Here is a 27,809-nt window from a genome sequence, read left to right as displayed (position 1 = left end):
TTGACTTGAGCATTTTGTGCTCCAGCCATCTGCATGCTCTCCTGTTTCACTCTCAAGTAATCAAGACAGTCTGGAGTAGTGCAATACAGTAACACGAGCCAGCAGGCGGCTGTGCCACTTAGCAGATTGAAGTCTGATATACACATACACGTCAGGTCAGCTTTGCTGTGAAACATGATGCTTGTTTCGTTTTGAACTTCTCTACAAGCCTGTCGTCATTGATTTTAGAGAATGCTCAACTGGGAAATATACAATAATAAAAATATATATATATAGAACTTTTTCACTGCAGGCACCTCATAGCTGGTAGGAGGGGAACAACAGATTTTCTCTGTTTTTAATTTAATGCCTCAAATGTTTTTGTCCATATAATGCTATCATCTTTAGGGACCAGAGATATTAGAACTCAAAATATAAAACTCATCCCATAATGTAGGTTTCAAGTTGTTGTTTTTTTCAGACAAAATATTAATTTGCTTATTCATGGGGCACAGTCAAGCCGAAAAAGAAAATGACATTCCATGCACTGTTCCCATATAATTGTCCAAGATGTGTTGGTATAATGAAGAAGTCAGATTGACACTGGTAATGTTATGGTCATTCAGGATGTATTTGAATAAGTTTATTATAGTAAGAGTAATAAGAACCAAATTGTCCTTTGTCCATTTAATGTCAATAACAGAAACAGTACATATATACAAAAGACACATTATTTTACACTTTTGCATCAGTAGACTTGATCAAATTAACTTTAAAAGGTAACCAAAGCAATATGTAGAGAAGAGGATGGGCAGTGAAGCAGGTCTGAAGTAATCATTTCGGAGTGAACAGCAATAATGTTCCTAGATAAAACACCACAGTGCTGAGCTCTTTGACAGGAATATTGCCAGTGACCTCTTAAATATTCTATGTGCTACTTGCCAAGCATGCCCCCTGTCACTGCTCCTATTTATACGAGCCGCCATAGAACCTCTAGCCTTAGCCACAAGGTCGCATAATATCGCAGGCATTAAATCAGCATTAAAGAGAGCTGATGATGTCATCTTTTTAGCATATAGAATTTCATGGCTATAGTAAAACATGTAAAGTATTCCCAGGTTTGAAATACAGACACTTGGTATTGGTTGTTTACATGATGTTGTCATTATATTGACGTATCTTAACACTAAAAACGTACTTGAAACACAACATATACATACTATAGATTTGTTTAGACCTTTTATATAAGATTGCTACTTTATGGTAAGTATTAAAGCATAATCACCATGTCATAATGCATAGAGACATTGATGGTGTGTGAGAATTCAACTTGCACTTTAAAATAAGCACCATGAGGGTTGAAATGCTACAAAGGAGTATTACGGCCACACAGATTTTTTTTTAAATTAATATTATTATATAGTATTTTTTTCCTTCCTTTTTTGTGTGGTCCTAATATAAAGTGCAGTTAAGGCAAATAACTAAATGCTACATTTTTCTGAATTGACACCTCTGCTTTTTGGCATTATTCCTCTTTAGTGGTCAACTTTTCCTTATGAGAGTTAGTACATGATTTGTGTCACGTTTTACTTATCAGTTGTCTGACTGCTTCTGCTGCATCGGTGTCTGATGTGACCCTGTCAGCTTGTGTGTTGACCGCGACGCTAATGTTATTGCGGCAATCTGGTTTACTCAGGGTTGGGCATTAATGTCCAGAACCTTTCAGGTCCTCTCATTTATATCCCCAGTGCAAAGAAGACATCCTGGATGCCATTAACAGCTCAGTTTAGTAAGGAAACTTGTTCTCCTTGCCTGTAATATACAGCAGCTTCTCGTCAAAGCACTTCCATGTTGGATGATTTGGAATCTTGCATCAAATGCACGCACAGTTGGGTTTGTACACGCTCCCCCAAACACCTGCACACCAGAGGTGGGTGTTAAGTGGCGCCAGTATTGCACTCGATTGGTTGCCATGACAACGAAAGTATGTAATCTTTGAGTTTAAATTTTTTTTGTAGGTGTACTTATTTGACTGTAAATTTGCATGAAAAACTTTTATGGTTTTGTTGTTACTGTTTATTTTAGTGAGACGATTTATTTAGAGAATATCTGACTGTGAACAACCACTTCCGGGTCGGGTCAAAAAGTTTGGAAGGTGCTGGAACGTAGAGACGAAAGACTTATCTACAATTTTCTACTACTGGATAGGGCGCACACTGTATGTTTATGTTTTGTTTATGAACGTCTGAGTTTAAGAAATGGCTGTAAATATTGATTGTAAATACGTGGAATGTCTTTGTTTTCAGTTTTCACGGTGTTCCATAATTGATCCATGATGGACGAGGCATACATCGATTGTGGACATCAGTCCGAAGCGTGGTTCTTTACCTGGGTAGATACAGTGGGCGGGTCAATGAATTTTGAGCGTCAATCAACAACAAAATGGCCGTTCATAATTGCCGTTCAATATTAACGGGAGACCCACATCTTTCTTACACCATCATGGGGGTGTCTGAGCTGACAGACGCCTTCCTCCTTTTGTTTCCTTCCTTCCAATCCTCTTCACTTTTTGGCTTCAACATCCCATTCTGCTCCATCGAGTCCTTGGTGTCATATGGGAAGTCTTTGCCGCCCTCATTGCCTCTTTCAGAGACAGTCTCCTGAAGGGGTTGGGTGATGTTGATGGTGGAGGAGTGGAGGCTTCCCATTGAGTCGTTTTTTTCCAGACCCTGACCCGGACAGCAGATGCAGTGGCAAGGTGTGAGGTAGAGGTAGATGAAAACCATCACTATGCTGATCAGGCACGCTATGAGGGTTGTGTACGCCGTCTTCAGGTTTTCCAAGCCGGCGCTCGCGGTGGTGTTAAAGACAACGACTGTGATGAAGAGTGTCTCGTTGAGGGTGTCTCCGATGGCGTAGCAAGTGTACACGCCTGAGTCGCCTTCCATCAAAGGCCCGAGCTGAAGGTTTCCATCCGGGAGTATCATCACGCTTTTGTTTGTGGAAGACACTGGGATGTTTCCTGGCAGGGCCCAACTTTTCACCATGTCTCTCTGCTTGGTGTCGCAGTCCAGCACCACAAACTGCTCCAGGTAAGCTTGTCTGTCCGACATCTTGACCTCACTGCAGTTCAAATAAGCTTTATCCAGTTCAAGAGTGACCACTTTTCGTTTGGGCTGACCCGGAAGGATGCACGTATGCTCATCCTTAAAGTCCACCACCGAGTTGAGATCTTTGAGGTACCAGCGTGCCACCACGTCGTAAAGATCACAGCTGCACGGGAGGGAGTTGTTGTGGAAGTACAGGCCGTTTTTGATCCACGCGGGCAGAGCTTGAAGCTCATGGAATGTCAACGCTTTGATCCGGTTGGAGGAGACATCCAGCAGCGTGAGCGTCTCCATGCGGCTTCGCTCCTTCACCAGCTCCAAGGGGAAGCGCGACATCAGATTGTGGCTCAGGTAGAGCTTCTGCAGGTTAGCCAGACCCGAGAAAGCGGCGGAGCGATCTATCTGCGAAATACTGTTTTTATAAAGCATCAGCACCTCCAAGCTTTCCAGAGGTTCGAACATGTACTCATCCAGCTGGCGCAGCTGGTTTGAAGACAAGTCCAGGTAGCGCAGCCTTGTCACGTGCACAAACGCCTCAGAGGACAGGAAGGAGAGCCCGTTGTGGCTGAGCAGCAGCGTGTGGAGTCGATTCAGGACGTTGGGCGCCCACTCGGCGCGCAGCTTGCCGATGGAGTTGAAGCTGAGATCCAGCACCGATGTGTACTTGGGAAGATTGACGGGCGGGTTGGTGAGATTCCGGTTGGAACAGCTGATGATGTCGCTGGCGCACATGCATGTCTTTTGGCAGTCCAGCGGACCTCCCATGAACTGTCCACTGGCGTGCAGTGACAAAAGCCCAACCAGGAGAAAGATGCTCCTCCTCAACGCCGATTGATGAGGTATGTATAATCTCCACATTGTGTCAGCAGTCTTCACAATGCAGGACAATCATGGACCTGTTGAGATAATCCAGGAAATTATTTACTGACGATTTTGATTTAAACTTCTAACTCAGGACTTGTATCCAAGGTTCTCTACATGTTACCTGTGATAGTTAATAGACAAGTAAATTTAATTTCAAGACAAAAGTGCATTTATTGCTATAATTTGCTGTTAACTTTTTATAAAATGCACCAAAATTCCAATTTCCAACCTGCCCTGCTCTTTACTTGGCAATAGATCCTGTCTGTTATATTGTATTCATCAGAATTTTTGCACATAATTCATGATGTCATGCTCTAGGACAGGGGTCAGCAACCTTTCCTGTCAAAACCATTTTAGGCCAAACAAATGGCAAAAAAAAATTCTGCCTCGAGCCGCAAAACATGAACATTATGATGAACAAAATAGTGTTAGTCTAATGTATTGAGAGGCCAAGAGTGAATTAGAGCTGCACCATAACAGAAAATCAGCATCAAATATCTTAAGGTTCCATTTCTTCTACCTTTTGTGTGTGTACTTTTTCAGACATTTCTACACTTTTCTGCCTTTCTGTCAAATTTCTGACATTTTTGGGCAATTTTATGGACATATTGTCATTTTCTTTTTTTTGTGTGGAAATTTTCTGGCTTTTTTTTTTATACCTTTGTTTCTGCCCTTTTTTTTTGCTATAAATTTTGTGACTTTTTTTGGCAATTTTGTGGACATTTTATGGTCATTTGGGGGATTCATTTTATTGTTTTGGGACATGTAGTTACATATTAATTGTTTTATTTTCTGCCTTTCTAAAATTAAAAAAATATTTTACTTTTTTGGGGGGCAATTCTAAAGACGTTGTATGGTAATTTTCTGCTTTCCCTCTTCGGACATTTTATGGCCACTTTTTTGGACATATTTAGGTATTTAAGAAAAAAAACGTTTTCATCTACCTTTTGTCTCTCTTTTTTCTGACAACTAACAAATTTGGATTCTGACATTCATTATTATTTTTTTTAATCATTATTTTGTTTATTATTTGTAAAAACAAATAAATAAATAATTTCTCCTAATTGTTTTAGAGATCCTCAGGGAACCACATGAAAAGGGATTAAAGAGCTACATGTGGCTCCAGAGCCGGAGGTTGCAGACCCCTGCCCGAGTCAGATTTGCAGCATAATTGGGTGCATTGTATAGCATAAGGTCACAGCCCAAAAGTTCTGGAGACTCGGCAGGACAAGAAACAACATTTTTATTTAAGAAATATTCAAAACAGGCACATGGTTTATTTACCATTGGTTCCTTGCAGCTAGCAGCCCCAAATAAAGTCCGGGCTCTTAATCTCTCTCCGGTGAACCACTCCAGGACGGGAACGACCGGTGGCTGTCTTCCTGTCTCCTGCAGCGAGTTCATCACAAAAGAGTGAGTAGCGCCGCGCGGCAGCCTGTCCGCAGTCTTTCTCGCAGAAGAGCGAAGGCACCATGTGATACATTTGATGCAATGGGTGTCACGTCACTGCTCAATTCTTGCTTGCTTTCTCTCTCTCTTCCTCTTCCTCTCGCTCTCTCTCGCTCTATCTCGCTCTCTCTGTCTCTCGCACAGCATGTGACATTTAATTCAAGACAAAATCTTGCAATCTCATCAATGCACTTTGCAGTAGCTACGGCAACGTTAATCTACCAAGGTTGGCGCTTGTTTAATGCCGTAAATAATTTTCATTTGATTGTTTCGTGTTTGTTGTCTACTGTACCTAAAAGTTATGTTTTCGTAGGTTAGTGCAGAGGTTGGGTTCAGTCCCTATTTATATAGTCCAGGGGTTTGAAAATTATTTTTGTGCTCACCATATTATCCTTATATTAAACAAATTGATGGATACCATTTGGAAGCAAGAGCTTAAAACACACTCAGCTTCAAACAATATATAATATTTTATTCATATGTATTACATAAGATGCAGCAGGTTTTTTTGATCTGATGAATTGTGATCATGCAACAGCAATGATGTAATTAAGTGGTGTCCTAACTATGGTCCGGGGGCCAATTGTCGCCCGCCATATATTTTTTTAAGCGCTCGTGCCATATACTAAAAATGGCATCTGCTACTAATAAATTTGTTTTATACAGTGTAGAGCATTTCTAAATATGCAAATGAACTATTTACATTAAACATGTAACATTTCTCTTTTTAACACTGCACTACACTTAACACTTTGACTTTAAAAAAGGAAAAAAGTTTAGACACCCCTCATGTAAGACGGATGAATGAACTAAAAGTCACAAATACAAAAACCCTTTATAATATTTAGGGATTGAGTGAATGATTCTGATCACAGAAAGAATCTTCCAATGTTTATTCAGCCAAGGCAAATATTTACATTAGAAAAATATCATGGCACACCACCACGAAAAAAAATCACAAAAGGTTTGTATACTGAAATAATACTGGGAAGTAGTTTCATTGTTCTGCCTGGCATATAGATACCGTAAATGAAAAATATACAGTACATAAATGATCATTTTTGGACCAATGAAGAGAAATTTCTCTCTCAGGAATGTTTGCATTAAGGCAAATTCCGAGCTATTAACGTTCAGGTTGCAACACCGTAGGAACAGAACTCAAACCGAGGACTCCCTGTAATCTATTTTCAGTGAGCGTCAGCTTTTCAATGGGAGGAATTGATTATTGAACTGCTGCTTTCTTGAAAGCAAAGAAAGAAAAAAAAAGGTGGGGGGGAGGCCTAAATCGTCTTGCACTGTCATTATGTTGCCGGCAATGATGTCAGTGGAATGATGAAGACCTTCCTTTTGGCCCAGCGCGTACTGTGGCGAAGGACAGGGTAAGTGTGTGCGCGTGCATGTGCACTGCAGCAGTCTTAGCTGGACGTGATGTGCATACAGCTATGTGGGATGGAGCCGTGTGTTTGCAGAATGTGGAAACTGAATGTTTTCAAGTGGACATAATATTGAAAATGTCAGCATTGTGACCCTACTGGTTAGCATGTCTGCCTTGCAGTTAAAAGAAGCGGGTTCAAATACGGATTGGTTTACTTTTACCCAAGGTGCGGTTAATGGCTTTGACCGAGCGGATTGTTGAAGGTTGCATTTGATCGGGCTGAAGAGCTGAAGCCGGTTTAGCAATGTCACCAATTTGGATTACTTTTGACCTAGCAGTTGGCAGATTTCATTTACGGCAACTATCGTGCTGCTCTAATGCGGACGAGTACAGTTTACGCCATCAATGTCAAGTTTCTAGAAACAGGGTCTTAAACCACGCGAACGGAAAGCCTGCTACTCCCAGCACTGAAGTAAACAATGATCTCCTAGAGCAGGCATTTGCGCAAAACCAGGGAAAGTCTGTCAGCAGGCCTGCACTGGTACTACCCATTAGAGTAGTGCAATGGCGACGAAGCTTTTCAAATTGGCACTGAACCGCGGGTAGGGACAGAAAAAAAAGTCTTGCCAGGTGACAATTTTGCAATATTGCTCAAATGTAAATTGGCAAAAGAATCAGATGTTTACAGAGATTACACTGTGGGATGAATAGTTGTTGTAAATAAAGAAATGAAACTAGGTCAATTAACTTTTTCATTTAGGGGAAGTCAACACAATAATATGTTCTAAGCAGTCCCACTAGTCTAAATATGGTATTTTGGTTAATATTGCGTTAGTGGAATATGAGTTTAGCAGCAAAATCCGGAAGTTCTTATCAATATCAGAAGGCGGCCATTTTGCCACTTGCTGTCGACTGAAGATGACATCAATGTTGCTCAGGTCTCAGGTTACAACCAGTCACAGCTCAGCTTCAGAAAACAGGTGAGCTGTAATTGGTCGTTGCCTGAGCCCTAAACAACTGTGATGTTACCTTCAGTTGACAGCAAGTGGCAAAATGTCCGCCCCAAGATGGATACAATCGTTGGATTTTGCTGCATAACTCATATTCCACAAATATAATATTAATTAGAATGTTATTAGACTAGTGAGGTCACATATAACATATTATTATTATATTATGGTAAAGAAATGTTTATGGTTGACTTCCCCTTTAATGTGTTTTATGTACTTTATTAAACAACTGGCTGATTTATAATTGATTCAATTACAAAACAATACAATTTCAATGAAAATTCATTTAATTAAAAATTAACATTTTCAAATCATTACAATTTAGATTTAAAAACTAAATGACTTTTCCTTTTTATTATCATTATTATTATTTTAAATATATAAAATACCTATTCTACAAAAGGCCCACCTATGCCTTTTTTATAATACCAATGTGGCCCTTGAACACAAGAGTGAAACCCCGTGAGGCAGAAAAGCGACTAAATGCACCCACTCACTTGTTAACATTAATTCCACCCATGCTGCATTTGTTGTGCCTTACGACACTCCCAACTATTCCCATGCAGTAGGTGTTATGTTGCAAATGGATTCAAGTGTGTGGAAGGTAATGCACCACCCACCATTAAATGTATTTAGCATCAGGGCATTGATCATTCTTCCAACGCCCATGGAAGGCAAGCGGTTGTCACTATACAGGAGAGTGATTATGACTCCCCGCTCGCATCGAAACCAATATGGCTCCGCTAAATCATGTTTTGTTTGTGGAACTGGGATGTTTCCATGTGCAGAATCATCCTTTCATTTTGTATCAGTGGTCGTGTTTGGAAGAGTACTGTAGTGTGTTCTGCTGCATAGCTGAGTTGATTTAGTCAGTGGCCTTGCTGAAGGACATTACACCGTCGGGAGATTTATGCTCCTCTCGTGAATTACAAACGAGCTGGTCCAAGTGGGTTAAAGTCATATCAAGCGAGGTCGTGCTGTCAAGCAAGGCTTTTCTCTGGAAGAAGCGCTCACAACTTGGATGATCTCTACTGTTGTCCTACATATCATTTTTGCACTTACTCACTACTTTTGCGTCAGTACATATTGCATTGTCCCCAGAGGTGTTTCCAAAATGTTGGTTACTTAATTGAAGTACATCGAGGCAAAATATTAGAGACTGCTGTGATGTATGATGTGGTTTTACACTGCTGTAAACGGCAACCACAATTGTTACCTCTCTGTTGATCAAAACTGATCATCATCTTAAATCCATATGGATTTAATTTACATCTTATTTTGTCTTAATACTAGGTATAGATTAAATAAATGGATTACACTAGTAGTTGCTGTTCTGTATACTGCTTTATGCGCACTATAAAGGAAACACTGCCCCCATGTGGCGCGTTTAGGGAGGCCTGGTGTTTTCTTTCTTTTAAAAATAAAATTTAAAAATAATTTCAGGGGCTTTTCATATCCCCCACTTTCGCGTTCTAGAACTATGATGTAATAATAAATATATAATATAAATGCATAAATGAAGACATAAAAGTAAAATAATATAAAACACAAGACCTTAAGCAAAATTATTATTGTCGCGTGGGATGCTTTTATTTTAAAGGCCGGAATGGTAAAGGATACGACGGATGTGCCGAAAAATGAATTTAAGTGTTTAGAGATATTCAAAGGCTTCATTGTCATGTGCATCAAGTTCTCAGCCATGTAATTCTGGTTTTATGTTACTGCCAACTTCAAAAAGTAAATGCAAAACAAAAACACACACACAATCACATTATTCTCATACGTGATGATCATAAACAGCACCTAAGTGTCACATTTATCACTTGTGACTGTTTCACTTGCAAACCTTCAAGCTGGAGAGTCTCCAAGGCAACATTCATTGCTGTACTCACACCGACATATTTTTACATTTACCACACCTTAACGTGTGACACGCCTCTTGCTCATGCGTGTATGCATCACATTTATCCAATCCACACGGTACTAATCCTGTGCGGTGTCAGTTTTTTCCCCTCCTAATGATGTTATCAAACAATAAGCAGGTCAATATTATCCCACTCAGGACACCTTTGCCGCATCGGGCCTGCCTGTTTGTTTGTGTAGGCGTCAATAAATCCGTTTGAGCAAATGCAATGAGCTCACATGTGAGTGCAGCTGGTATCGGGAGCTGCTCGTTGTGACTGTGTGTGGCGGCACTCTGGGGTTCGAGCGGTGGCCTTTTGCTATTTCTGAGTGTGAACGTGGAGTCTATTTTCACGGTTGCTACGGTAACCATTGTATTTGTGGTGGCAATGATAGGTGCTGCCAGGCGAGTGAGAAATCTGCTATTTTTGTCATGAGTCAACTGTGCACTCCTTGCACTCGCTCACGTGCGGACGCGCACACGCATGTACATACACAACATGCTTGGTCAAAGTAAGAATTATTTAATTAATTGTGCTGCTAATATTGGGTGCAGCTGCCCAATGCAATGATTCATATCCATGGTAGGAAATTATCTAGTTTCACTTCATTGGTTTGAAAATGATTATTTATTTACTTTTTTCATCTGTCAAGCCTTGCCATCTGAACGATAGATTTGTCTTGGTCTCATCAGACCACAGAACATGGTTGAACTCCAAAGAACTGATATTTTTCTAGTGAATCTATTAGTAATTAAGATTAATCAGTGAGTGCATGTAAGGTGTTACATGAATGGTTAAACAGGTGCTAGGTTATTGTTATTAAATGCAAATGGTTGGGCAACCTTACAAATGCAAATGAAAAAAAAAGCAGTTAGTAGGACTCTAGTTGTATCCATAATGGACCAGATTTCATTGTCCCTCCGTTAGACAGTGCAATGAGATGGACGGTATATGAAAAGGATCACCGTGGCAACAGGAACCCCACTTTGAGAAGCTAGGATGATGGAGGCTGAAGGCTGGCCTCATCACTTTCCTCACCTTCTCGATAAATCTTGTGCTGGAGGCCGCGCCGATCCATGGAACTGGTCAAATGACCACTGAATGACGTGAATGAATAAACATGGAGGATAGTGAGAAAAGGAGGGATTTGAACATGTGTGAGTGCACATATAGGACCGTTCATCTTAACGCCACTGTCAGAAAATATGCATTGTTTGAGTGTTCCTCCTAATATGTTAAGTCTAGAACTTACGGTTTAATTAAATCAAATTGTTTATTTTTATTATTTCTTCTATGTGCTAATATTATGAATTGTGATCTAATTTTTATAGTAGAGTGTAATTTGAATCTCCATTTTTACACACATATATATATATATATATATATATATATATATAATGGACAAACTTGTGTTAATATAACCCTCTATTTTCACTTTAATATGTATTGTCAATAGGTACACATGTAAAAAAAATCTCAATTTTCAAAGATAATGATGCACTGCACGCAATCAGCGTCATATTAATATCAACATTTAGGGTTTTAACAGCAAAACTACTGATGACATTTGTTAGCCCCTCTGACTTTTAGCATTGTGTGTTAGCATTAAGCTAGCTGAAGGCAAGGTTGTCTAAACGTGTAATTCCCTATGTGTCATATATAAAGTGACAGTAAACTTAGATTGTGAATGGTATTAAACAGCTTAAAGCCTCTTTTTTCGGGCAAAAAAACAAAAAACTACTGCTTCTTGTCAAGTCGTATCCTCAAAAACGCACAAGTCAGGTCACTCGTATCTCAAGGCACCACTGTAGTGGAATAAATAAAGCTTTTTGGTTTACTGAGATTTATTGTGACACATCTGTATTAAACATCAATTTGGAAGTTGTGCAATAACTGTGCTCTGTTCATCACAGTTCAACATGAACCCTATAGACACTAGGACCCTGTGGAGACAGGACACTGAGGTCCTCCTTGCAACCATGGGAAGGTGGAGGGGAGGGGGAGAGAGAGGAGAGTGGGTTGCCTGCCTGCCTGCCTGTCTGCCTGCTTGCCTGCCTGGTGTCTTTGCACACATTCCCATCAGCATCTTTTGGATGGAGCCACGTCTGTAGTCAACCAGGATGCACAAAGCAGAACAAGGGCCGGGAAGACGAGCGAAGGGGTCCGCCTTCATCGCAGGTACTACTTGAGTGGGTGATGCTGCACATTCTCATCCTTCAAACCCAAAACAGCAGTGTGAGGAAATATTCTTATTCAGGTACATCATGCTGTATTTGCTTTACACCCTGACTCTCGTTTGTTCCCTCTCTTATATTAAAATTATGAGGGGGGGGGGGGGTGAAAGAACTGAATTTATGATGATGACCGATATAATGCCTTGCTTTACACAGTTGGTGTAGCGTATTAATGATTAACATACAAATGAGTGGGTGGTAAGACATGACTAAACCTGGCAGGAGGGTAAAACTGAATTGGGGCACCCTGTTGTTTGATTTAGACATAGTGCTTACTGGAGGCAATCATTCAGGGATTAATTCTTAATTTAATTCCTAGTGTTATAAAAATAAACCATCCAGGGTTTTGCTTTACCACACACACCAGTATGTCCCTATGCATCTTTGCATTCAGTTAGTTTGTAGACCGATTTGTATGGACATGCAATGGAAAGTCCTTGCAATACAAAGAGCACACAATCTCCCGACACTTCATTAGGAACTGTCTGATAATATCCAATACATGAGAGGTAGCAAAAGATTCTGCCTTTACCACCATGGCAATCTTCAGTTCTGATTGAGGATCTTTTAACAGTGGTGTGTGCAGAACTGCATTGCATACAGTGAGCTGTTCCTACATGATGGTGACAAGATAAACGGCAGAAATAAGACAGCCAACTTGATATGTTTCTTGTACTGAATCTCATGACCAGTTAGTGTATACAGCTGCCAACAGAAAATGTACGGGGGATAATTCGAATCAAGTTGCAAATTGGCCGTCGAAAATGAATGCCAAATCAGAATGTTTACATTCTAGTCTCATAGCATATTGTCAGGGAGTGCACATGCTACGTAAGTGCTATGTTCAGAGGGCACCTAGAAGTAGTTGCGTGTGTATAAGAATATTTGGCTAGCAACTGTGCATTAAATTAAAAATGTTAGGCAATCAATCGATAAAGCCCTCGCTTAGCAACAAATGAAAGAGAGTTTGCAAAGTTGGATGTTGCCGGACCTGTGACGAACTAGCTTAGCACTAGCTTAGCACTAGCTTAGCACTAGCTTAACACTAGCTTAGCACTAGCCTAGCATTAGCTTGGATGAGGCTAGTACAACACAACTGGGGTGGATTTAAAATGGGACAAAGAAAAAAACACAAACAGAACTGCCTTCTGTCATCGGCGCATTAAAGTAAGTTATTTTAACGTAAAAAGGAAAACCTTTCTGTGGGTTGATAGTAGATACACTGTGTGAACTCGCCGGTGTAGGCTACGCCACAATACGCTTGAATAAGTGAACATGGCTTTGTAAAGGTATGAGGAAGCTCTATATAAAGACACTCCATTGACCGTTCAACATTTTGACAAAATTGAGTTTTTCATTTGTTGTTGTTTTTTCAGAAAAGCGCAAGATGCAAAATCGATTTGAACGATTGGCGAATGGGTGCGAGTCAGAGCTCTAATTATCCACATTTGCTATTCGATAACCGTTAATAAAAAAAATCCAGTTTGATCATACTGATAAATAGAGTTTTATCTACACCATATGTTGTCCAAAGCATGTTACCAAGCTTCATATTTAAATTATTATTATTATTATTATTTTTTAAACAAATTGGAATGTACCAAGATAGTGCGTCTAACATGCGCTAATGCAGCTGAGCATTTCCAGCCGTGTCAACCTACAGAAAGGTTTTACTTTTTAGTTTAAAATATCTTACTTAAACCTCCAGGATTCATCGCCGTACACTACTGGCCAACGACAAAACCCAGGGTGTTTTTCGTTTTTTGGTAAAACTCCTCTGCTTCTGTTGTACCAGCTAGCTAGCGCGAAGCTAACCTGGGAGGGTCCGTTGATACCCTGCTGTCACAGGTCGGCTCATAACACGTGGCAAAAATGAGGAGCCGCAGACAATGATACAGGCTAATTAAATGATTTATTGTAAATAATAAGTTACCCTAGATATACTTTAACGCCTAACAGTTTAATATAATGCTCATTAGCTAGCTAAACATTTCCCGGTGTGATGATGATTCATCCTCACTCGAATTGGAAATTTCCGGATTCAGCATTCATGTTTAGCACGGCCCTAATATATATATATACATACATCACAGAACACAATAGCAGTTACAAGAGGTGCTAAAAGTGATGGTCATTAGCTTCCAGACGTTTATTTGTACGGTGAACTACTGCTGGGCTAACATTAGCCAAAGTGTCCACTAGGATTGCTGCACATACATTTTCAATTTTCTTGCCTAATACAATCGGTTTGCTGCGATACGTAACATCCTCTAGGCTACCCTATGGGGGAGCATGAAAATATGAATGTGTGAATGTGATTCAACTGGGATTGTGTAATTCATTCTCTCTGCCGTTCTGTCGCTAAAATGAGTTCTCTTGTAATGGTTAGTTCATCTGAGGATTGACTTCGGATGATCCCAGAGCGAGTGAGCAGAGTAAACTCACAGTTCATTGTGTTCTCTTTCATCAGGGGTGCTTGTGACTGCGAACAGAAGTGAGGATTTTGTCAATGAAAAAGCTTGTTAAAAACCTCCCGCGACCATCACAGCATTACAGGGCAGCGCTAAGCTAATTCCCCAGCCTCTGTCCTCTGGCCGTACTTCCTGGCTGTGAATGATGGGTGATGGGCCAGTGACGGACCCTGCCTGCCCGCCTCGTCCCACCCTCCAATGGAGCCAGCGTGGAACTCCTCCCACCCGCCTCCGCAGCTCCCGTCCAACACGTCTACCTCCGCTGTGGCTGAGGGTTGGCCTCCGTCCCAGTGGCTAGCCCTGGCGGCCATGCTGCTCATGGATCTGCTCGCCGTGGTGGGAAACGTGGCCGTCATGGCGGTGATCGCCAAAGTCCCGCAGCTCCACAAGTTTGCCTTTGTCTTCCACCTGTGCTTGGTGGACCTGCTGGCGGCCTTGGTGCTGATGCCCCTCGGCATGGTCTCCAGTCGAGCCTTCTTTGGCGAGGCCCTGTGCCGGAGTTACCTCTTCCTCAGCGTGTTCCTGGTCAGCGCCGCCATCCTCTCCATCTCGGTCATCAACGTGGAGCGCTATTATTATATCATACACCCCATGCGCTACGAGGTGAAGATGACCGTCGGCCTGGTAGCGTCAGTGCTCGTGGGGATATGGGTCAAAGCTTTGGCCATGTCCGCTTTGCCGCTGCTCGCCTGGATCCTGCAAGGTGCGAGGACTCCCCTTCTGGAGGGTAGCGGAGGTGGGGCTGTCCCATCTCCCCCCGCTCAGGGTCAGAGGCGCTGCTCGCTGCACTGGACGGGCGGCGGCTCGAACCGTTTGGCGTTCATGGTCCTCTTCACGCTGCTTTACTTCCTGTGTCCGCTGCTGGTCATTTTCGTCGTGTACTGCAACATGTTCAAAGTGGCTCGGGTTGCCGCGATGCACCACGGGCCGCTGCCGACGTGGACGGACACGCCTCGGCGCCAGAGATCCGAATCACTCAGTAGCCGGTCCACGATAGTTACCAGCTCCGGGACCGGGACCGGAAGGGAGACCCCGGGGCGGTCGTTTGGAGGAGGGAAGGCGGCAGCGGTGTTGGCGGCGGTCGGCGGGCAATTTCTGTGTTGCTGGCTGCCCTACTTTTCTTTCCACTTGTATTCCGCATTGGCTGCCAGCCCGCCCGCCACTTTGGCGTCTCTGGAGGAGGCCGTCACCTGGATTGGCTACTTCTGCTTCACCTCCAACCCCTTCTTCTACGGCTGTCTCAACCGACAGATCCGGGAGGAGCTGGGCAAACATCTGCCGTGCCTGTTTCGTCGAGCGGGGCTCGAGGTGGAGGACAGGCTGCCCAGCCGCGAAGGCTCCATCGAGGAAAATTTCCTTCAGTTTCTTCAGGGCACCGGTTGCAACTTGGAACCTCAGAACTCGCATAGCACCTCCAGTCCGAAGGGGGAAGCCTGCCACCCCATGGCTCAGTCACAAGTGTCTGAGCCGGCACATTCACTACCTGTCGATTTTCGTATACCCGGACAAATTGCAGAGGACACGTCCGAGTTCATCGAGACCGATCAGGCGAAAAACAATCACATAGATGCAGACACTTAACTTGTTTTTTGTTTTTTTTATTGCGTCATTGCAGTGTTCAGGGGTACTTACATTGAAGATATCAGGAAAGCTGTTAGTAACATGCCACAACATTATTATCAAATGAGCGCAAATACGAGATGCATACAAATATTCTTCAGTAATGTTCCATTTGGATTTTCACTGTCAGAGAGGTTCGCCTAATCTTGTTCTTTGCTTACCTCAAAATATTCGCTACCTGCATGACGCAGTGAAATTTTCACTGCTTAAAAACTAGGACCAAAATACAAGCAAATTGTTAAAAGACTTACTTTGCTTTCTTTTTAGACGTTTCACATTCTACGTCACGACGCATGGAATGCGTTGCGACGTAAATAACAATGGCGGCGTACGTTAAAATATTTTTTTCTACAAAACATATTCAACTGGAAATGATTTTTGAAAAAGTGAATGTTAGCAACAACCAAATGAATAATTTCGAGCAAACATGTCATTAGAGTCGAGGTTCCTCTTAAATTTAATACCTCGCTGATTGTGTCAATCAAAGGTAGAAGTGTGTTTTAATTTCTTGAATTTGTTCTTCTTAAAGGAAAAGTCACCCCCCGAAAAATAAATGCTATATAAAGTTTTCACACTTTGCACATTTTCAGTAGTTCTCTTCAAACCTGCAGAATCACTTTACAGGGTCTTTAACTTGCACAGGTGTACTTAATGTTGTGGCCAGTCGGGGTAATTCTGTAGATTTTATCACACTTTGCCTCATCAGTTTTCCTCTTAGTTTTTGACTGTGTGAAAATTGGTTTATATTTAAACAAAGGAATTAGGTGAAGATTTAACAGTCTTAAAAAGTTTGGGGAGATTGAATAATAAATTTAAAAAAGGCTGTATTTGGCTGAACTTTCAGCTTCACAGTGATTGATGATTTTTGAAAATCTTATTTCTGTTCAACTTCTTACCTTAGGCTGGTTTCAAACTGGATATCAAGCTGAGATATTTGCCTTTGATCACCAGCTTTGTCTCGATGGATTACTCAATTATTTGCGCTGTGATCTTCTGCCTTTGGAAATCACAAATGAAGACTTCACGCTGTAGTACAAATGTAGTGTTTGTTTCTCGCAATGATGAGTTTGACAGTTGGGCTTTCATCAAAAATAAAAGCCTCTCTAAATTCTAAGTATCAGCCTGGCACACATTGTGTAACCCACTGCTCATGGAAATGCTCGTTTTCAGGTTTTTGTTTATGTTCTATCAGTGAGCCGGATGTGTTTTAATAATAAGATGATTCCAGAACTCATTTTGCTTGAGTAAATAAAGATCTATGCTCTTGATGCACAGCATTTGATCAGTAGGCCTACAGGTATGGTTGTGGTCCTTTTAAATTATTTCACCTGCTAAATGATGTGTTTGGTAGACTTGTAAGTGTGCTTTGTGTGTATTGTACCGCTTTTATTTGATTTGTAGCTGTGAGTGTTAAGTACTCGTTTTGAGTTTGATTGCAAGGAGCCTGGTATGTTTTGACCAGCCGCTGCCTTCTTTGTGATTCGTGGAGATTGTCATCATGGAGGAGAAATGTATTTAGTTTATTTTCCTTGCCTCATCAGGTTTTATGTACATGGCGAACCTTGAATAGGATAACTACATGCGGAAATGATTGAGCTAGCAGGTGCTTTACTAATGTGGATACAGGGTCACTAAGATATTCTGTTGTTTTGGAGTGAGAGCTAAAAAAAAAAGAAAAAGAAATGAGCTTCATGTTTATCATGTATATCCCAAATTGTGAATTATATTTACAATAGGGAATTTAGTTATTTGTTTTGTTTTTTTTGTCTTTAAAAATGAACGAATGCTTGCACGTGTGTAGAACATAAACAGCTCAAAGTTAATTGAGAGCTACGGTTGTAATAAAGAGTTTCTATGTTTTTAAAAGAACACTGATGCATTCTCATGACTGTGTTTAAGAAGCTTCAGTCAACATCTGATTTTAGTCATAGTAAATATTAGGGATAGACCGATTATCTGTGCCGATATTTGCCATTTTGACAAATAGTGACATCAGCCTTTTTACGAATCTGAAAGCCGATAAAGCTGGTATCTCACTAAGCGGTGAATATTTGCGAACGTAGCAAATTTTGGGTTTTCGTCAGGATTTGTAAGATGTTCACAGACAGTTTTTACTTGTCGCAAAGACATTTGGAACATATTCAGACAATTTTTCACTGTCTGCGAAGATCTTATGAAATCTCTTCCGAATTCTGACAAAATTAGCTACATTCACATGCATTTGTCGCTCTGTGAGATACAGGGAGCTTTAATTTATGGATTTATTTAAATTTCCACTTTATAAAAAAGAATGCTGACACTGGGTAAACCCTACACTTTTTTTCTCTTCTTTTTTTTGTAAAAAATAAAATGAATTGTGGAAAACTTTATTTACAATAGAAAAACTTTAGGGAAGTATTTGCTGACTTAGTTTTTAATATAGCTTTACATATGCTGATGACCCTGGAAGCTCCCTGAAAATGTAATTTTTAAACAAAGCTGTCAGTACTAATTTTGAGTCAACACACATTTGGGAGGAGGCATTACAGGACTCCCTTATACATTATAGAGTAGCTTTTCCACATTAACTGTAACTGTCTTGACACACTCAAGAGCAAAATAAACAAAACAAAAAAAGATATAAAGACTTTTCACAGGATGACTTCTGTGTTGCCGAATGGAGGCTGTTGAATCATGGCAATCCTCACACCCCAACGATGGACCTCAGTCAACTCGCCCCCAGATTCGCCAGGCTCCGCCATCCCCATGGCAATTATTACCTCGTGACATTTCTCTATGCTGCTGTGGGTGGTGGGAGGAGCCTTCTCTATTGGGAGTCCTTATCTGTGTGTCTTCTCCAAATATTTTACAGATTATACCAGACCCCTCATGACATTTCTTTTGGTTATTTGAGCACGATTTGGGACTGAGCGCGTGAGTATACATTCAGTTTGGTGCCTCCTCTTTTAATTAAAAATATAGAATTGAGTGTAATATACAATATAATTCATTGCAGTTGACAACAGAATAGTTGCAAAGAAATGCGTGTAAACGATTTGGCACCTGAGGCAAATTTTAAGGCAAGCTGCTACATAAAAGAACAAGTACTATGAATGAGTCAAGTTAGTGGTTCGTACTGACTGCTTGTAGGAGGGCAAAGGCCAATGAAGCTGAAGTGCTATTATGCAAGAAGGCCCTCATGGAGACTGTGGGGGCGGATGAGAAGCGTGAAAAGGCAAGAAAGAAGATGAATTTCTTAAGATATATACCATAGGAAAGACATTTCATTTCATCATATACGAGCTAATTTAAGAACATAGTAAAGATACAGAGTCGACCAAGGACGTTTCTAACTAAATTCAGGCATACAGCACGAATTAGGTCAGCATCTAACGTGTACAATTTTGTTGATGACCCAAATTAGCTTGGCTTGGCTTGTTTTTAATTGGTGGAAGAATTTCCATGTCTTTCGTTATTTATAAAGTTGGCAACTTTTACTTTTACTCCACTACATTTCCTTAATAAAATTTACATTTATGTAATTGATATTCATCAATGGTGAAGACACTTTTCAACAAAAACGTCAGAAATCACAATGTCCCATAGTGAGACATTGAAGAGGGCCACAGAATTGTGTTCCTCGCTCTCACGGTAAGCTTAGAGCTATAGTCATAGCTACTTGAAAGGTTTGAAAAGCACATTGCAATATACTTATTTATTAATAAATGATAGCTTCTAGTTTCAAAGGTTTACGTGCTGCATCAAAGAGATGGATTATCAGTCTTTAAAGTACGTGGCAGCACATTATCTATTCGCTTATTGTTTATACCTCGACATTTTTCCTGATCATTTTATATTAAAATTTTTGCTTTACAAACCATCTTTCATTACGGGAAAAAAAATCATGTTGAAGGCGAATGTGTCTCTAAAGAAGGAAGTGAGTTGTGGCAGCCTGGGAAATGTTTTTTTTTGTGCATGGGTTAATCTAAAGCAGCACAGGAAACACTACACACTCCCTTGAAAGTTGAACTACGGAACTACGGAAACGCTGACGTTATAAAGACAAGGTAAAAAAAAAAAGAAGTTTGTATAACGATTTATTGGGTTCTATTTTACCCATAACGGTGCCGCTAACGTGAACCGAGGAAAACACTTAATAACAAACAAAGCTAAACAGCGGGTAATTAGCTGAAACCTTCGAGGTTTAAAGGTTTTGTCTCACGAGCGAATGTTATGTTTAGGTGGTTTAAACAAATATACCGTGTCGTCGTCTTTTGACAGGCAACTCAAACTTCCTGTAATGAGCTTCTTCCCGAATTCCGATTCATCCGCAACCATGTCGGCTGGCGGTAAGTCACCAATTTCCTCATACTATATTATTCACCAAGTTACGAGTAACATGATACGTTTAATTTGCATTTTAAAAGTTGACTTCGAAATTATTTTTGTGATTTCTATTATTTTCCCTTTCCGTTTGCTCAAGTATCATGATGTCACGTGACTCCCATACGGAACCATAAATACTTCTCCATTTTTTTTTAAATACACAACACAATGTATAGTTTGTCATTGTATGAGAGGTAGCTAACCTTTTACTGTACTGTGTGTTGAATGTAAACATGCAACTTAATGTGTTGACTAGTAAGTGTCCACTGGGAGAAAAAGAAGAGTGTTTTCTTTCTGGTTGGAGGTGGCAGGCTTGTGCAAACACATTTTGGAATCCCATGAGCTTTGCTCTCAAGGAGTGATATGCATGATAAGCCTCAGTGTCCAAACTGCAGAGCAACACAGAAAAACTATTAATATTAATAGCAATAGCACACCTTGGCAACGTCAAAAACATGTGTTACCAGGTAAGGTTGAGTAGTTTGGTTTAATCAACAGTGCAGCTATAATGAATGTTGGTTCTCGAGGGTCAACTCTCTTAAAAAAGTGGGTCATTATGGAAAGGCTGCATACTACCAAACATGTTTTTGTATGTCTACCATTGTCATAGCTGAGATGGAGTTTACCATAAGTGACTTTGGGCGAATGGCACTACAACCTGGACTGGTCACTAGTCAATCACATACAGAGACACACAACCGCTCACACTCACAATTTATGGACACTTAAGTCTTTAATGAACCTACCATACATGATTTGGGATATGGATGAAGCTGGAGAAAACCTGCTAAATACACAGTGGGAGAATTTCCACAGTCCAAACAGGATTCAAACCTAGAACCTCAGAACTGTGAGGCAGACATGCTAATCACTAGGTCACCCTGCTGCTACTATTTAAAGCTACTTTAAATCTGCATCCGGCTACACAATAAATATTTGTAGACCAACCAATGATGCCGGAATTTCACTTGTAGCTGCATAAATCATTGTCGTCACTAGGTGGCGATGTTGGCTGTTCATGCTTCAGTCTGGCTGCAAAAGCAGTTGAAATCCTAAAATATACTAAACAGTTTTAACCTTAAGCTTAAGTTTAACCATTTTAAAAATGACACAAGCTATTTTTCATATTTTCAAAAGACAAAAGAATAATGTCATTATTGTCATTATTGTTGCAGTGTATAGGGACTTCATGTAAATCTTCAATATAAACTTTGTGACTAAACAATAAGAACAGCAACCAATGTGGTGTACTTATTTACCACATGTTGAATTAATAACAGCATTGCTTGTCACTGTTAATATTAGTTGACAGCTGGTGGTCTGAAAAGAGAGTGTTTAGGCTGTGTGTCTTCCATCTGAACTTTCCAGAAGACGATTGGGGACTGCTATAAGGCTGGTTTATTTGAGTATCTTTACTCACCTTTCCAGTCCCCCCCCTTGCCTTTTTGCAGTCTGGTTGTGTATCCGTGCTATTTTTAGACCAGTGGGGGAAAAAAAAAAAAACTTTTGTCCTTCGCTCACCTTCCTGCTCAGTCCATCTTGTGGCGACACACTCTCACAACCATTCCCTTACATTAGCTGCTTGATTCTCCGGTTGCTGGGGGCAACCAAGGAGGATGGCCCTCAGCAGGAGCTGGGCGATCCTCGCTTTTAGCGTTGCTTTTGACCTGCGGCTGGTTGGGAGGAGGAGGAGCCAACTCTGCAGAGGAGCCTCTCAGGGCCTCGCGTGGGTCCTGCCGCCCGGCTGCCCCAATGTGGGACGGAGCTCAAGCGTCAGAGCCGCTTCTCCTCCCTCCCTCTGCTGGCCACTGCGCAGCACTAACTGCCTTCGCTCCACTAGCTGCATGAGTGCAGGCAGCAAGATGTCAGCATCCTTCTCCACCGGAGACAGCTCAGGGAAGCCCAAGCCCCCGTTTCGTAAGAGGGGGAGCCTGCAGAGCACCACCAGCCCTGGTGAGTGAGGATGAGGCGGGATTCTTTGGAACCAGTTTAAAAAAAGCTAAATATTTGACATTTTTATTCGGTAGAGTGAGGGGCTTGAGCTGTTTACAGTGGTAGGAGTCTGTCTAAGCGAATAGCCATGCACTTCCCTTTTTAAAAGTTTTCTCCAAGCTGCCAAATTGTAGTAATTAGCATAAATTTAATGTCAAAGAAGGAGTTGTGAAAAACACATTTGAATGTGGCTAAATATTGGAAATAGACATCTCTAACTGTGCATATTGAGATCCACTTGCCTCCCTCTTATGCGGAGGTGACAGTTTTATCATTTGGGCTTGGCTAAGCGTCATCCTTATCTTTGCTTGCATTTTGTGTTTTGCGCAGCTGTGCAACCAATCTATCTTGTCAATTTACCTCACTCATTATGTCACTAGCAAGGAATTACGACATTTTCTGCGTATGTTCCTATGGCAATATAGCAGGTATGGCAGGTCATATTAAATAGTAATATTGTAATCACATTTCATTTTCTCATTCACAGTTTCTTGACAGAAACCCCAATACAACTATTTACTGATGTTTAATTCGTGATATTACAGCGGATGAGTGGTTAGCACGCCTGCGTCACAGTTCAGAGGTTTGAATTTTGTTCTTCCTGTGCTTGTGTTTGCTTTCAAACAAACAAATTAACAAACAAAAAGGCTTCAAATGCTCATAGGTGTAAAATAGTTGTTTGTACGTGCCATTGGCTAGCGACCCGTCACGGATGTACCTTTTGACTAAAGTCAGCAGAAGTAGGTTCCAGTACTTTTATAGTGGTACACGCACACAACAACTTTTACTATCAGCCCAAGAAGACCTGAGGATACTTAACAAGAACTCAGTTTAACAAATTTCATAGCATTAGCTTTGTGTGTGTATATAGCCTTTTTCTTTATTTGTTTCTTTTAAGACGCCTAATCAAAAGCCTAAGGCTGTTGGTTGAGCATTGTGAAGATGAGGACTGCTTAGAAGTCAACTGCTAATGTTAATGCTAGCAGCATTAGCCTCTAGTAGCTAACAACCAATTAGCTAGCTTCGGCAGGATTTGTCTTCTTCTGATACAGTTTAAATAGTATTGTGTGTATATATATATATAATATATATAAATAGTTTAAGTTTTACACCTGTGTAACAGTTACTGTTAAAAGTTAAGAGACTGTTTTAGTTAACATTTTAGTTATTTAAAACATTTCCTTTACTGTGAAGGTTTTAGCATCCCGACAGTTTGGCTGTGGAGTGGTTTGGTCAAATTTGACTGATTTCTTCCTGGAAATTTTACTTAGTTCTTTAAGGTTCCACTGTACTGGTTTGTCAATATTTTGTCTGCATGTCTTATGTGTCTAATATCTTGTACATGCTTTTAGATTAGTTAGTGTGATGAGGTCATTATAGTTCAAGTGGAGGGTTGAATGTCTGCTGGGTGAAGGCGATGAAGCAGCAACAAGACCAGCGATTCATCTTTGAAGCAATTACACGTTAATATTGATCACATTATGCAACTGCAGTACAGTACTAGCGTGCTACAAAGTGCAAATGTGTGTTTAAAAGGGGCGCTGCAGTGGCTACTGTACCGTGTTCGCTGAGGAAACCCATCTTTTGCTGCAGTAATAAATAACTTAGAGGTCTCTGCAGCCTTTTTCGTGCTCTCAATTAGTCGCCCGGCTGAACCGTCATAAGAGCCGCATGCGGACCACTCAAAAGGCCTTGTCGGTCTTACGGTACTTTTAATGACAAATTATCTACCATAGAAGCATCTGCTGCATTGTCTCTTGAGCAGCTCATGTTTGAGTTTTTACTAGTACAAAAAATAAACTCAGCTCTACAGTATCAGCGATCTTGATAGGCTTCTAAATAAATTCCCATCTTGGATGCCCCAGTGCATTTGAAATAGTTCTCTTAGTGTTTTTTCATTTTTTTCAATAAGGAAACGTGGATTAGCCTTTCAGTTTCTACATCTGCAGGGGGCTCCATCCCACCGGAGCCCCTTCGGCATCACATGAAGCAGAATATGTAATGTTGCACTATAGTTTTGCAGGCTGGGCTACATGTCGTGATATATAGATGCTATTAAAGTGTCTGCCTGAGAGCGAGGTGGAGTGAATTTCTATCTAAATTATTCTTTTTCTACACAAACCTTTTTACACTTACTGGCTACATCATGACAACCAAAACAAGATCTGTAAAAAAAAAAAACTAAATCATAGCCTTCTACTAAGATAAATAGAATAGCATTCATTAGTGCACAGACAAGGCAGAACAATTTTAAACACATGTGTCATTGCTTGCCTGAAAAATCTTGATGGAGGCCATGCAGCACTCGTAAAATCCTGTAGGTGGCGATAATGTGCTTTAAAATGGGTGCCCACTGCCTTGCTACATTCATGTTCTTGGCAGCAGCGCCATCTGCTGGATGTGGCAGGTGGCTCCCTGAACCGGAATCAAAATATGTTATTTCTTAGTGTGCCAGCCCTTTAAAAAGTTCAGTGGGAATCATGATTGTATTTTTGCATAGCCATACAACCAAACTAGCTAGCTAACTAAAAAAATAAAATAAAATACAGAATTTTTGTTGCAACCCTTGCAAGAGCAGCATGCCCCAGGTGTATTGTGGCTGTAGCCGACATTGTGTTTGCTTTGCCACATTACCTTAACTGACATTTTCTACAACCCATCTGGGTCATGTGCTGTCACCCTGCAGACCTGCAACTGCACTGACATCAGTACTAGACTTGTAGTGGATTTTTTTGGTGCTGTTTTTCCTCAGGCGATAATAAACGAAACTTCGCTGTCCCATGTCCTGACAATATGACATATTTTGCATAATGCTGAATATTGAAATGAAGTTGATTTAAGATTTGACTCGAGAGACTGTAGTCGTAGTACACTCACCTGTTATTTTTTATTCACAAGTTATCAGTTCAGTCCGTGTAATTTTATAGTTATGTGAACGCTTCATGACTTCTTGGGTTTCTCTTTTTTTTTCTTTTTAGATGAAATGACATCAAAGACGTTTTTGATAAGTTTCTTTGGTGTGTTTAGTAGTTTACTTGGTGTTTGTATGGTAAATTCGACACCCTTCTGCTGCTATGTATACCTTGTTTGTATATGACAGAAAATGTCTGTCAGTGGTGGAAAAGGGATTCTGGGAGGGCCTCAGAAGCCATAACCCTAACAGGTGGGACAGATAATAATACAAGGCCGAGCAGATCCTCCGCAGAGCCACAGTATGTGTCTAATCACCCCCACAGGCCCAAATACACTCAGCTGGAGACATAATAAAACATCTGCTGGACACAATGAGACGACCGTCGGCGAGAACGGAGCCTTTGTTTCTTTATTAATTTACTAAATCCCACACAGCATGAATGTGGATTTGAAAGAATTCCCCCTGCTGGATCACATGGTGTACTCGGCAAACATGCTCACTGCAGGCCCCAGTACGGAGTCATCGCACAAACCAATTCATGTCAACAGGGATGATTTACAGCATTTGATGGATGATGGATTGCGTTGCGCCGCTTAAATCCGGTTAAGCTCGATACTTTGCTTGATCCCCACCTCAGCCACTTCCTTTTGTAAAGTCTCAGAGATCCATTTTCGTTGGACTCCCATCTCCTTTGATCCCAAACGAAGGCATGTCGACTGACGTTTGACATATCCCGTCACCTCAGCAAGTCGAAGCAACTCTCGCTCACTGTCACTATGTTTATTGCAAACGCACGCAGTGTTGTATTGTGTAATGTACATACTGTCTGCCTCGCTATAAGAGCATAATGAGCTTCATAAGTTTTATTATAATTGGCTTTAAATATGAGTTTCTTGTAGGTGCGGTCAGAACACAATTGTGAAGCAACATTCTTTTTTATTGCATCCACCTTTGGACTTGTCATAATGTATGTACCTTGACACATGTCATATAACATGGTTGCAATATTATGCATATATTGTGAAAGTGACACTGACACAAAGCAGGAGATTTTCAAAATTGTTTCTTTGGTAATGTGTGATCTTCAGTGTGTATATGTTCTGCTCACTTCCATTTGTGTGTGTAATATTAGTTTGTATTTATGAATGATGAGCTGTAGAGAAGATAAAGGGTTTTGAGGACCCATCTGTTGGATCCAAAGAGATTGACGCAAAGTGCACAGATGTGAGGAGTCCGTTTTTTGGCGGTGAATTCACACGGGAATTTTTGTGCAAGGTTCCAGATTAGCTCCCTGCTGCAATGTCTGTTTTTGTTCCTTGTACTGGGAAACAAAGAGCACAGCTACTCCCATGTGCCACAAATCAGCGCTCTGAAAAAGCAAGACTGGATCAGTGTTTCCCAACCTTAACTGAGCCGAGGCACATCTTTTATATAAAAATTTCTCATGGCACATCAAATGGTGGATACACAGATTAATTGTACCTTCTGTTATCTCGAGGAAAGAGCATTTAATTATTTTTGCCTTTCACTATATGTTGCTAACATAGATACACTAGATGAACAAATATACATTATTATGTAAGAATGTATATGTCTGTATCGTACTACTCGGTATTCATTATCGGTTAGCATTTTATAGAACCACAAAGTGCTGTACAGACACATAATAATAATAATAATAATTATTATTATAATTAAAATAAATCCCAATTATTAATATTCACATCTAAGGGCAGTTAAAAAAATCCCACTTTTGTTAACAAAAGTATGAAAACCTAGATATTTTTTTATTGTATTAGAACAGATGTAATTTTTTTGATTAACTGAGTTAACTAGTGAAGTCATGCGATTAATTACGATAAAAATTGTAATCACCTATCGCCCCAAAATTTTCATAATCTTTTTTTATTTTTCTTTTTTTTAAGATTATTAAAAATAATTATTTTTTTAAAGAAAAGATTATTAAAAAATGTGGGGCATCAGGCAATTAAAATTTGTAATTGTAATTAATCGCACAACTTCACTAGTTAACTCACAATTAATCCCGAATTTTATATCTGTCCCCCCCCCCCCCCCCCCAAATCTAGGTTTTCATACTCTTGTTAACAAAAATGGAAGAACATTTTTTTTAACTAATAGAAATTGTTCAAAGGAATTTTGGACGTCTATAGCAATGGCAGTGAATGAGTTAATGTTAAAAAAACAAAACAAAACACGTGAGCAAGTCACAGTGCCCCGGATTCAAACCCCCATTAACCTCAGGATGTACCCATTATCACGTAACCCTGCAAATAGTAATGTACGCTAACAATAATGAATAACAGTTAATATTTAGAGTGATTCATTTGCATGCTGTGAAACATCCCCCCTGGCTACAAGTGAATCAAAACAGGAAAAACATAACCAAAGATAAAACAAAGTTATAATTTTTGCAAACATAGCATATAAATAAGTTTGCCTCCACGTTAGAAATAAAAAGATATGTCAACAAGAGGCAACTTTGTTTACAAGGAGGAGGAGGAGGA

At 40.5% G+C, this 27,809-nt stretch overlaps 3 protein-coding genes across 12 annotated transcripts in view; 2 read left to right on the top strand and 1 right to left on the bottom strand.

Moving 5' to 3' along the window:
* Positions 1-668: 668 nt before the first annotated feature.
* On the bottom strand, positions 669-5,409 carry LOC147167234 (amphoterin-induced protein 1-like). 2 transcript variants are annotated; one of them, XM_086086137.1, is made up of 3 exons: positions 5,235-5,409; positions 2,465-3,982; positions 669-2,367 (listed from the first exon to the last, which is right to left on the bottom strand). In XM_086086137.1, exon 2 carries the CDS (start codon positions 3,942-3,944, stop codon positions 2,472-2,474), a length of 1,473 nt encoding a protein of 490 aa, XP_085942263.1. In that variant the 5' UTR covers positions 3,945-3,982; positions 5,235-5,409; the 3' UTR covers positions 669-2,367; positions 2,465-2,471. The 2 variants fall into 2 exon arrangements, with proteins under 2 accessions (XP_085942263.1, XP_085942262.1); XM_086086136.1 differs by having other exon boundaries at positions 669-3,982.
* Positions 2,126-17,967, top strand: LOC147167233 (G protein-coupled receptor 61-like). 4 transcript variants are annotated; one of them, XM_086086139.1, is made up of 6 exons: positions 2,126-2,197; positions 2,286-3,071; positions 3,168-3,925; positions 5,251-5,363; positions 11,602-11,866; positions 14,393-17,967. In XM_086086139.1, exon 6 carries the CDS (start codon positions 14,592-14,594, stop codon positions 15,972-15,974), a length of 1,383 nt encoding a protein of 460 aa, XP_085942265.1. In that variant the 5' UTR covers positions 2,126-2,197; positions 2,286-3,071; positions 3,168-3,925; positions 5,251-5,363; positions 11,602-11,866; positions 14,393-14,591; the 3' UTR covers positions 15,975-17,967. The 4 variants fall into 4 exon arrangements, with proteins under 4 accessions (XP_085942265.1, XP_085942264.1, XP_085942267.1 ...); XM_086086138.1 differs by having other exon boundaries at positions 2,286-3,925; XM_086086141.1 differs by having other exon boundaries at positions 2,286-3,925; positions 11,602-11,945.
* Positions 17,968-18,827: 860 nt separating this feature from the next.
* ampd2a (adenosine monophosphate deaminase 2a) overlaps positions 18,828-27,809 on the top strand; it is a 28,125-nt gene continuing 19,143 nt past the window's right edge. For 2 of the 6 annotated variants that reach the window (XM_086086130.1, XM_086086129.1), the window contains exon 1: positions 22,052-22,331. In XM_086086130.1, the coding sequence (XP_085942256.1) occupies positions 22,223-22,331 (109 nt within the window). In that variant the 5' untranslated portion in view covers positions 22,052-22,222. Of the gene's footprint in view, positions 18,927-19,909; positions 20,060-20,107; positions 20,342-22,051; positions 22,332-27,809 lie in introns of those variants that run through there. The other 4 variants (XM_086086132.1, XM_086086133.1, XM_086086134.1 and 1 more) reach the window with 4 other exon arrangements.

The sequence above is a fragment of the Leptonotus elevatus genome, chromosome 10, assembly GCF_054856555.1.
Source record: "Leptonotus elevatus isolate MCC_2025b chromosome 10, RoL_Lele_1.0, whole genome shotgun sequence".
Taxonomy (NCBI): Eukaryota; Metazoa; Chordata; class Actinopteri; order Syngnathiformes; family Syngnathidae; genus Leptonotus; species Leptonotus elevatus.
This window is presented reverse-complemented; position numbering and strand designations above follow the sequence as displayed.

Coding starts and splice junctions, on each gene's coding strand:
- LOC147167234 (XM_086086136.1), bottom strand. CDS start 3,944: ATGTGGAGATTATACATACCTCATCAATCGGCGTTGAGGAGGAGCATC.
- LOC147167233 (XM_086086139.1), top strand. CDS start 14,592: ATGGAGCCAGCGTGGAACTCCTCCCACCCGCCTCCGCAGCTCCCGTCC.